This window comes from Ictidomys tridecemlineatus, chromosome 6 (genome assembly GCF_052094955.1).
Source record: "Ictidomys tridecemlineatus isolate mIctTri1 chromosome 6, mIctTri1.hap1, whole genome shotgun sequence".
Taxonomy (NCBI): Eukaryota; Metazoa; Chordata; class Mammalia; order Rodentia; family Sciuridae; genus Ictidomys; species Ictidomys tridecemlineatus.
In genome coordinates, this window is record NC_135482.1 from 29809919 (window position 1) to 29822146 (window position 12228).

General features: G+C 30.2%; 1 protein-coding gene across 5 annotated transcripts in view; it reads left to right on the forward strand.

Moving 5' to 3' along the window:
* Cep290 (centrosomal protein 290) overlaps positions 1-12228 on the forward strand; it is an 81938-nt gene that overhangs the window by 45925 nt on the left and 23785 nt on the right. For all 5 annotated transcript variants that reach the window (XM_040280196.2, XM_078053042.1, XM_005324421.4 and 2 more), the window contains 10 exons: positions 7-171; positions 1032-1139; positions 1358-1492; positions 3108-3374; positions 3996-4103; positions 5080-5279; positions 6606-6819; positions 7781-7918; positions 9868-10089; positions 10308-10430. In XM_040280196.2, coding sequence (XP_040136130.2) covers positions 7-171; positions 1032-1139; positions 1358-1492; positions 3108-3374; positions 3996-4103; positions 5080-5279; positions 6606-6819; positions 7781-7918; positions 9868-10089; positions 10308-10430 — 1680 coding nt within the window. The remainder of the gene's footprint in view (positions 1-6; positions 172-1031; positions 1140-1357; positions 1493-3107; positions 3375-3995; positions 4104-5079; positions 5280-6605; positions 6820-7780; positions 7919-9867; positions 10090-10307; positions 10431-12228) is intronic.

Here is a 12228-nt window from a genome sequence, read left to right on the forward strand (position 1 = left end):
TCTTAGGTAATCAATTGGCATATGAAAATAGAAGAACATCGTCTTCAAGAGCTTAAACTAAATCGAGAATTAGTCAAAGATAAAGAAGAAATAAAATACTTGAATAATATAATATCTGAATATGAGCATACAATCAGCAGTCTGGAGGAAGAAATTGTTCAGCAGAACAAGGTTTCATTTTATGCATTCATTTTGCTTTGTTTGCTAATATTTTAAACATAAGAATATTGCATAAGTGGCTGTTGTTCTCCTAATTGAGTGTAACTCCCATTATTAATACGTTAAAAAGTAATCTGTTTCTCATTTTCTTTTACTCTAAAATCTATATTTATTTATTTGCTTTTAACCATATGCCTAAAAAGAGCAATATATAAATGGACTTATTTGTTTAAATTACTTTTTATTTTGATATTGATTATATGATGTCCATAGTTTCTGCTTGCTCTCACTAATGGATAGAAGGTAGCTTACTCTAGAATTAATTATTCAATTTGGAGGCTGAAAGAACTCATCAAGCACATATGTATCTTAGAGATTTTGTTGTTCCCTCTGTTTAAATTTTCTTGCCCTAGGTAACTTATATTTTCACTGTCTTAAGATCTTACCTAAAATATCTTAACCTACTAGTCAACCTTCATCAGCCACCTGATATATAATGGTAAATTCTACCATCAAGATTCATAGTGTTTGTCATTCTCTGATGTGTTGCATACTTGCTTGTAATTAGCTGTTTCCCTCTCATTAGAATATAAGTTTCATCCTATATTTGTACTGCCTACAATAGTTCTTGGCACAGGGTATATGCCATTAGATATGTTTTAGATGCATGGATGAATGACTGGATAGATAATAGATTGAAGTTCTAACATCACACCTGCCTATCTCTATGGGATTAGGCAATTTACTTCACCTCCTGAGTTTGTATAGTGACCTCAAAGTGTTATATGGATTAAGTAAGAAAATGTATGTAAAATGCTTTTATATGCCTGGTGACTCTGTTTATGTGTCTGATACATATTGTTCTTGTTAAGTTTCATGAAGAAAGACAGATGGCCTGGGATCAAAGAGAAGTTGAGCTGGAACGTCAACTAGATATTTTTGACCGTCAGCAAAATGAAATCCTAAATGCAGCACAAAAGGTATGAATGAGAATAATCCTTTTTGCTACTAATAAGCATGGCCTAGAGCATTAACCTACAGAAATATTTTCTAAATCAGTTGTAATTTTAATTGATGTTATCTTTTTATACATAAAATATGAGGTTTAATCTACATTTTGTTATACATTTGTGAAAATTAATATTATTGAGTATCAGTGTTTTAACTGCTGGTTTTAAAACATATTGTTTCTTAATAGTTTGAAGAAGCTACAGGATCAATGCCAGACCCTAGTTTGCCTCTTCCAAATCAACTTGAGATTGCTCTAAGAAAACTTAAGGAGAATATTCGAATAATCCTAGAAACACAGGCAACTTGCAAATCACTGGAAGAGGTAATTAGAAGATTTTGCATTTTGATTAGTGTGTTATGTGGAATTTTCTAAATAACATTAATGATGATGATTCAAAAAATAACAAATCTATTGCTAATTGCACTTTCTTTTTTTCTATTCTCATATAATGTTCTTAATTGCCAGTAAACCTAATTTGAATTAAATCTTCATTAATTGCTTTTGGGCATTGTCTCTTTTGGGCACACTGATCAGTAAAAATGAGCATCAAAGGAAGTAAAAAGAGTGCTTCATTGTATTTTTATGATCAGTATATTACCTTCCCTTGTATGAACTTTTCATCCCTGTTTTATGTTTACGTTTTATTTTGTAGTGTTTACTATGTATCCTATGAATCAATTTTTAGTTCATTTATTTTAAGGAGGAGTTAAGAGTGAATGTAAACTAGAAATTATTTAGTTAGGTATTGAATTAAGAGGTGATATAATCAGTTTTGTTAATTATTTAGAAAATAATATAACCTGAGTATTATTTCCATTTTTATTTATACCTAAAAATGCTAACTGTAAATATATTTTAAAAGCTTTTCATATGAAATTCTACACTTTTACTCAATTTAGGAAACTTAGGTTTTCTTTAGTAATTGTAAGATTTGTCATTTATGTGAACTGCTGCTGAATTACAACAGAATATCTGCCTTAATTCTACTAAAGAACAACTCCACAATCCTATTCCCTGTACTGGGATTGAACCCACGCCCTCACACATGCTAGCCAAGTGCCATACCATTGACCTACTTCTGCAGCCCTTTTTATTTTTGAGACAGAGTCTTGCTAATTTTCCCAGGCTGAGTTGGTACTTAAAAATCCTCCTGTTGTGGCTTCCTGAGTAGCTGGGATGATAGGTATGTGCTACCACTCCTGCCCTCTGCATTGTTTAAATAAATTGTAGATTGTTGACTTGGGCTCCTAAAATCCAGTCTTATATTCAGCTGACTTTTACAGATAAGTCTTTTAGTGCTCCAGTAGTCATGGTAAATAACAAATAAAAAGAATGATTTCTTACATTTTTCTTTGCAAATATAACACCACCATTCATTTCTAGATCTAAGGTGAAGAATCTAAATAAAATGCCCTATTTAAATTTTATTTTCATCGTAATGATGAAGTTTTTAAATTTATTTTTTATTTTATTCATTTATTTATATATGACATCGGAATGCATTCCAATTCTTGTTACACACAGAGCACAATTTTTCATATCTCTGGTTATATACAAAGTATATTTACACTAATTTGTGTTTTTATACATGTACTTTGGATAATAATGATCATCACATTCCACCATCATTTATAAACCCCATGGGAGGAATAGACGAGCTCTAGCTATTTTTTATTTTTTTATTTGTTTTTATTTAGATACATAGAATGTATTTTGACATTATACATACATGGAATGTAATGCTAATGATAATGTTTTTAACACGTGGTAATTTATAAGTAAATTAAAATATGTGTGCAAATAACTCTTATCACATAAAAATGTAGCAGTATAATCAATACTGTCAGCTATTATAAATATGTGAAAAATAAAGTGAAACTACTCAAATGAAGTATTTAAAAATACACTTTAATAATTTATTTTGATTTAACTGCAGAAGCTAAAAGAAAAAGAATCTGCTTTACAATTAGCAGAGCAAAATATTCTGTCAAGAGACAAAGTAATCAATGAATTGAGACTCCGACTGCCTGCCACTGCAGAACGAGAAAAACTTTTGTCTGAGCTAGGCAAAAAAGACATGGAACCAAAATCACATTATACGATGAAAATTGCTCATCAAACCATTGCAAACATGCAAGCAAGGTTAAATCAAAAGGAAGAAGTATTAAAGAAATATCAACATCTTCTAGAAAAAGCCAGAGAGGTATTTTGTCATATTTTATCCTGTAATTTTACTTCACATCGTGTTTTTCAGTTAAATGTGAAATTTATTTTGTCATAAAGTGATAGTTTATTTCTTTCAAATTTAGGAAATGATGCTTTCACATGACTGCATTATACAGCTGTCAGTAAAACTGGAAGTTTATGTATCTTTTTCTTTGTGAACTAACTAAATCAAGAATGGCTATCATGGTTAATGCATATGAGTTTGAGAAATACCAAATGAGCTTATAAGTAAAGATTGAGGCAGTAAGTCAAAAAGAAATCTGTCACACTGGTAATCAAAAAAATCAGGTTTACTAGAGCTGTACGGGGAAAATCTAATATTTAAAAAAACGTAGAAACAATTGAAAAAAAATGCTAGACATGTTATTTTAATGTTAAACATAAATTATGACTGAAAGCTAGGTTGTCTTCATAAACATATGTTAGGGGAATTGTATACTGATCTAGATAAATATATGCAGATGTTATTCATTCTCTATCTGAAAGGGATTTTAGAGGATTGAGGAAAATACAATGTTTTAAACATTTTAAGACCTTTGGAATGTGAATTTATTTGAATCATGATTTGAAATATAGTTTTGATTTTTTTGTATACTAGGAGCAAAGAGAAATTGTTAAGAAGCATGAGGAAGACCTTCATATTCTTCATCATAAATTAGAACTACAAGCTGATAGTTCACTAAGTAAATTCAAGCAAACAGCATGGGTAAGATTCTCAGAACTTTGTTCTATTTGTTTTTGATTTTTGAGATCTTATAATTTAAAATTTACCACTCTTCAGTTTATCAGAGTAGAAGTCATCTCACTTTTTTGTTTCTAAAATAATCTTTTGGAAATATGGCTCTGGTAATTCCTTTTTTTAGACCCAGATCCTTTAGTAACTTACCACTACACACAAAATCATGTTTATACTCAGCCATGCATTCAAAGCCTCCTATGAGATCTGACTTAAGTCTTTTCTTTTCAAATTCTACTCATTCTGTTTATATCTAAGTGCTTTGCACTTTTTGAATTCAGCTAATTCTTACCTGTTTTAATCATTTTATTGTCTATGTGTAAAATGACCTTTCTTCTTAACTCATTTGTTCCATTAACCCAGATGTGGAACACCTATAAAAACTTAAATTGAACATTAAATATATCACTGTGATAACTTTGAAATAATTATGTTTTTAGAGGTCTGTTCTTCTGAGAAAAGGAATAGGTGAGTGGTTAGAGTGTCTTAAAAAATACATTCTTATTTCCATGTACATATATGAAAATATGTATTTCACATCCATGTAAAAAATATGAAATATATATGTATACATATGAAAATATATATGTAGTATATTTAAGGATATAAATAGATTCCAACCTATTTTAATGCACCTTTGTCAATTTTGTTGAAATATTCACAGAATTGAAAACTTGGGACTGAATGGTTTATTGTGCAGTATTGGATTCCTTGAGCCTTACCTCATTAATTCAGTCAGCATTTATTGATCCTCCACTTCATATAGATACTTTGCTAAAACTGGGAATACAAAAAATAAGCTATTTCCTGTCTTCTTTAAGACTTTATTGCTATTTAAATTACTAAATTTTATATTTTGATCATTTGAAAAACCAAATTAAAATTGTGAAATATGCGGTGGCATGGAATTATAAATGCCTATGGCTAATATGTTCTTATTTCATAGGATTTAATAAAACAATCTCCTACTCCAGTTCCTACCAATAAGCATTTTATTCGTCTGGCTGAGATGGAACAGACAGTAGCAGAACAAGATGACTCTCTCTCCTCACTTTTGATGAAACTAAAGAAAGTATCACAAGATTTAGAGAGACAAAAAGAAATCACTGATTTAAAAATCAAAGAATTTGAAAATGTCAAATTACGGTAAGTCTTAGAAGTGTACTTTAAAAATAAATGGTAATTATGATATAATGAAGATGAATTCATTTGCTCTGCCAGGCACTGTACTAAGACCTTGATGTATATTATCTCATTTTATACTCAGGACTACTTATGACATAGTTGCTACTGTCCCCAATTATTAGATTAGGAAACAAGGTTTTAGGAAGGCTCAGTAATTCTAGGAGGAAGTAGAAAAGCAATCTTTTGAATTTAGTCTGACTCAAAGACCAATCCAAATTCTCCAGAATTTCATTTGTAACTTGTGTGTCAGTTTCATCCTCTGGACAATGAAAACAACAGTACTTTGATTCTTTTGATCTGAGACAGGAAGAGCTTTTTTACAATGTGGAAAGTGAAGATAGACTCTAAAAGCAGAATACAGGCTATCTTGAGGGGGAGACACACCACCAGGACTTAAAATTAAGTTTTGATTAGAGTACATAATTAGGTGACTATGTGTCCTCCAAAGGGATTGGCCTGCCTTCTGGAATTGGGAAATATTAAGGGAAGATCATGTTTTCCCAATAAGGTTAGGGTTAAGGTTAGGGTTAGGGTTAGGTCTGATATTTAGGTTTTGGTTTAGATCAACTTGTCTGTAGTTCTGGTGGTCTATTAGGTGACCAGGCCAGATGGTCAACGTCCAGTCAAAGGTTAGCCCCAACCTCACAAGGTTTGTGGTTTCTTTTTATTGAATTCTTTTTCCTGTTTTGTTACGTTACAGAAAGCTAGTAGGGAACTGAATAGCTGCAAGTAATTCATGCACCATTTAGGCCCTTTTCTGTCTCCTATGTTCCTTTGTCTGGCTCACAAGTTGTTTGTTCTGTAGTTTAACAGGAATATTTTCCTTTAGGGACCATGTGTTCTCGCTACACCCCTAAATTTCTTTCTCACTTTTGGAGTGGTTATATGAAATTCTAATGGTTATGTATAAGGAAGTAACTTGAAAATTGCAAAGTCACATGTACATACAGAAATTTTGTTTGCACATCTTAAAGTGTGCAGCACAAAATTGAAGCACAATAAATGTTTGCTAAATAACAGTAATTTTTTATTAATTATTGTGACAATACAGTGTCACAGCATTCTGTATATTAGAGATTCTTAATATATAAAGGAATTTATTGAGACACAGATTTTTAAGCCTAAAATAAATTTATAGTTGTGCAGTTTCAAATCATTGTAGAACTATCTTTTAAGTATTTGCCATATGAAATACTTAAAGTAGTTGTTTTATACACTTATAAAATTTTTATTAAGATATTCCATGTAGCAGCTAATCTGTTGTATACATGTTCTTGTTTTTGTCAGGCTCCAAGAAAACCATGCAGTTGAAGTGAAAAAATTGAAAGCAGAAGTAGAGGATTTAAGGTGTCTTCTGGCCCAGTCACAAAAAGAGTTGCAGAGTTTAAAGTCTGAACTTGAGGCTCAAAAAGAAGCAAATTCAAGAGCTCCAACAACTACAATGAAAAATCTAGTAGAACGGCTAAAGAGTCAATTAGCCTTGAAAGAAAAACAGCAAAAAGTAAATAATAACACATTATTAACATTTTCTAGAAATACATAGAAAACATAGAAAAAAATGATAGTTGAAGACTTATAAATTGGTAAAAGATAATAGCATTAATCTGTGTTAGGATAAAAAGAATGAGATTTATCTAATACACTTAAGTAAGACTTATTCAAAGATAGTTTTTAAATAACCTTAACTGAGTGCTGTTTTTAAATATAGATGTAGTTCATTTTGTCTATGTTGTCATCAGTAATTTGTAGATTATCTGCAGGAAAGGAAAGAAAAGTTTAACATTTTTTTCTCCTTTTCTACTGGAATTTTATGCTGCTGAGTCTGTTTCAAATAATTAAGCGGTTTGAACAATTTGATTTGGGTAATTTAGAAGGATATATGATCGTGAAAAGAAGGAGAGATCAAAAAAGGGAATCACAGAGGTGGTATGGGAAGCCATTGGTTGATTATCTTGTTAGTTTTTTTTTCATCCCCACTCATCTCAGATTTGATATCCTAAAACATTTAGGAGGTGCTCCTAATTTTCTCTTAGCTCATAAAATTTACTTTCAACAAGTGTTTTCTATTCCTGTATCTATTCTTTTTACCTAAATTTAGTTAATTTCATATGGAAGGATGACTGAAATCATGAAGAAAATCATTCACTCAGTGAATGATTTATAATATCTAAATTTGGATATTGGGGGAAAAACATGCCTAGATTTTGTAATATAAATTGATTGATTTATGCTGGATTCTCATATCATTGTCAAGATTTTAAACCATTTTACTCAATTTGGAAAGAATTAAATATAAATCACTTATGAAAATTCATTTGAAAAGTATGTTGTGAATTTCATTTGATTAAATACATGATTTTAGGAAAATAATAGCAAGAAATAAAGGTTGTTTACTTTTTATGTCGTTGCTCAATTAAAATATCAATTTTCCTTTAAAAATGTATGTATGTTGTAACTTTTAGGCACTTAGTCGAGCTCTTTTGGAACTCAGGGCAGAAATGACAGCAGCAGCTGAAGAACGTATTATTTCTGTAACTTCTCAGAAAGAAGCAAATCTTAATGTTCAACAGATTGTTGATCGACATACAAGAGAGCTAAAGGTGAACGTCAACATAAGCATTAATATAACCAAATTCCTGATAGTTCCCATTGAAAGGAATCCACTTTAATAATAGTAATTTTAATAATAAATAGGGGATTTGTAATGCATTATTAGTGGATAGATACACATATAGACACTTTTCAAGAATATCATTTTTTCGTTCTTTTTATTGGTGCATTATAGTTGTACATAATGGTGGCAATTCATTGTTACATATTTACACATGAACACAATTAAACAATATAATTTGACCACTATAATTTTCTAGTATTTCCCCTTTACCTCCCTTCCCTCCTGTTTCCTTTTCTTTACTGTGCTGATCTGCTTTTGATTTTCATGAGATCTTCCTTTCTTTTCCTTTTTCCTCTCTAGCTTCTGTTTTTGACAGAAACCATATGACCCTTGATTTTCTGAGTTTGGTTTATTTTGCTTAATGCAGTGTTCTCAAGTTCCATCCATTTTCCTGAAAATGACATTATTTCATTATTTTTTATGACCAAATAAAACTCCCTTTATGTATACATACCATATTTTCTTTATCCATTCATCTATTGATGGACACCTAGGCTGGTTCCATAACTTGGCTATTGTGAATTGTGGATAAGCATTTATCAATATAGAATAATGACTTTAATTCTTTAGGATAAATACCAAGGAATTGTACAACTGGGTTATATGCTGTTTCTGTCCCTAGTCTTTTGAGGAAACTTTATACTGATTTCCATAGTGGTTGTACTAATTTACAGTCCCGCCAATGGTGTAAAAGTGTTCCTTTTTCTCTACATCCTCTCTAGCATTTTTTATTGTTTATATTCTTGATGACTACCATTTGACTGATATGAGATGATCTCAGTGTAGTTTTCATTTCCATTTCCCTAATTGCTAATGATGTTGAATTTTTATATATATATATTTGCTGGTAATTTGTACTTCTTTTCAGAAATATCTGTTTAATTCATTTGCCTATTAATTAATTGGATTATTTGATTTTTTTGGTGTTAAGTTTTTTTTAGTTCATTGTATATTCTAGATACTAATCCTCAATCAGTAGTTAGCAAAGATTTTCTTCTGTTCTGTAGGTTCTTTCTTCACATTCCTAATTTTTCCTTTGCTGTGTAGATGCTTTTTAATTAGATGTCATCCCATATATTAACTATTGGCATTATTTCCTGAGCAACATTATAATAGTAATTTTTTTTGGTAGTAATACTATTTGATCTATAATAATTTATTCAAAAGAAATACATTTAGTCAAATAAGACATTATAGGGCAAATAACATGATAAAACTGGCTTTCAGATTATTTTGATATTAATTGTGACTTCTATTGTAGTCATAGTTCTAGGCATATTTTTGAAAATACAGAAGCAGCTACCGTATTACACTTATTATAAGAGTATTACTCAGAAACTGTGGATAGTAATGGCTTCATGTTTCTGTCACTGTCACCATATAGAACAGCTAAGAACTCTGAATTCCTTCATAATGGCTTATATATACTTCCAGGAATTATAAGCTGCCCTTTGATGTTTTGTCTTTACAAAGTAGATTAGAAACTACTTGAAGTCAGAGATTTTGTTTTATATTACTCTTAATGCTTCATAGTGTTTAACAATCTCCATGCACATTGATAGGTACTGGTTTCTTTAAAATTCAGCCATAAACATTTATTTAATTGATAAAATTTCATTTCTGGGTATTGAAAATTAATTGCTTTAGACTTTTTTCTTTAATATAATATTAGTTTTTGCTTCAAATAGACTTGGTTCATTTAACATGAACATGGAAAAATATATCTAGTTTGGCTTTTAATACTGTGTATTGTACTTAAAATTTTTCTTTTTCTTTGTAATAAAAAGTATTAATGGCATAGGTTCTATTTTGTGTTGCTTTTGTCATTGGTATATGTGGTGAGGATTCATGACTAAGACTTTTCTTTATCTCTAGTCACAAATTGAAGATTTAAATGAAAACCTTTTAAAATTAAAGGAAGCTCTTAAAACAAGTAAAAGCAGAGAAAACTCACTAAGTGATAATTTGAATATTTTAAATAATGAACTGCAAAAACACCAAAAAGCCTATAATAAAATACTTAGAGAGAAAGATAGAATTGATCAAGAAAATGATGAACTTAAAAGGCAAATTAAAAGACTAACCAGTGGATTACAGGTAATTTTATATTTAGTTTTGATTAATGTTTTTGATTTGTAATATGTAGGTAATAGGTAATAGTTTATTTCCTCTTTTAAATTTTGTCTTCATATTAAGGTATTATTCAGAAACTATGGGTAGTGATGGCTTCAGAAGATTTCTATAATTGGAATATTTATTGTGTATTTTTTTACTCTGCCTTTTTAGAATGTAAAGTTACATCTTATTTATTACAGAGCAAACCTCTGATGGACAATAAACAAAGTTTAATTGAAGAACTTCAAAAGAAAGTTAAAAAATTGGAAAGCCAACTAGAAAGAAGAGTAGATGAGGTGGATTTAAAACCTGTGAAAGAAAAGGTATGTGATAGTGGTATTGGATATATATAAGGCAAGAAGTTTCCATCCTTAAGGAATTTTCAGTATGTTTAAGGAGGCACCTCTAATGTTACTCTTACTTGGGAATTGCTACTTCAATTCTGTGTCAACTTCCTGACTTCAAATACTTATACACCTTAAGTATTCAATTGTATTTATCATTTCTCTTCAAGTAACCATTTATGTAGGTAGGAACTTTTGACCTTTGGGGAAAACTGGACATTGACATTTTAAGATTTTAAGATCTCTGCTTTGATCCATGTGTGTCCTTTTAAATATTTATTTATTTATTTATTTATTTATTTATTTTGTCCTTCAGTAGGCTGGAATGTCATTTCAGGGTAAACATAATGATTTGGAACATATTCAGTATTTGCTATAATTAATAACCCATCTGCTCATAGATTGATTCTGTCATGTGAGATAAATTGCTTAATATTTTCTTAAGGTCAACTAGCAAATCATTTTCTAATAAAAATTATTAATATAAATAACCCAAACCAAAAGTAAAATTGACTAAAATGCATGTAACTAAATTTGGTATGAAGAAGAAATGGGAATACATTGAATATGCTGTTAGTATATTGAAAATACCATGCCTGGGAATGTCGCTCAGTGGTAGAGTGCTTGTCTAGCAGGCCTTGGGTTCAGTTCCCAGCTCCACAAAAAACAAAGGAACAGAAGTTTTCTGGGGAAATATTGGTTGGTGTTAGTAGTAATGTTTGTCCTGAAACTGTGTAGGAGGTATGGTTAGGAAAAATTTGTATTATAAAATTTACCCAAAACATATTTAATAAGATAATTTTAATAAAAAGAAAATTAGATGTCTGTAATGGCACCAAAGAGAAAGTAGGTAATGAAATTAAAATAACTTAGTAGACTATTCCAGTATTTTCCTATGAAAACTCATCGGTGTCAATGTAATTTTGATGAAAATGATTGCATTTGTATATGTGAAGCCACAGCATGCTTTCTGTCAGAAGCTTTGTTGGTGAAATCTTCAAGATCAAAATGTCTTAACTCCTCTGGATTGCACTCTTAACTGCCTCCCTACCTGGGAGTAAGTCCAGCGTTGGATACCAGTTCCTAAGCTGATTCCTATCAATAAGCCCCAATAACCTTGTGCATTTGCCTAAATTTCTAACCTCTCTGTTTCAGTTTATTAACCTGAAATAATACTGTCTTTATTGCCATGGAAGATAATTTTGACAATTAAATGAAATAATATGTGAAAGTTTTGTAAGAAATCAAGTCTAGTCTATATAAGTATAAGATATTATTATTAACTAGAAAAAGAAAACACAGAGGACAATCCTGATTTTAACATATATATCCATAAACCTATTAAGAAAATTTTTTCAGGTTCCATAGTACTTGGACATTTCTAATTTATATTAAAAAATGCTTTCATATTGAGTGTTTTGAAATTTCAGCATGTTTTTTGTCTGTAAACAATATAGCAAACATGTATAAGGTAACAGAATTTCCTATGCTTTGCACTCCTTTCAGTGTACATTTATTGTTATATAAGTAAACGTCTAGTATGTTCAGATAAGTGTTTATCTTTTGTTTTCCCCTGTTTGATTACAAGCTTTGATAGCAGTATCTTTGCTTGTTTTGTTCATTGTTATGTTTCTAGCATCCACTTAATAGATGATCACTATTTGTTAAATGAATGAGAATTTTAAATATACCATATTTTCCTGAGACTTTTAGCAGAGAAATATTTTGAAAGAAAAACATTCTCTCCCTATCCTGTCTTATCTGCTTTTCTTCCTCA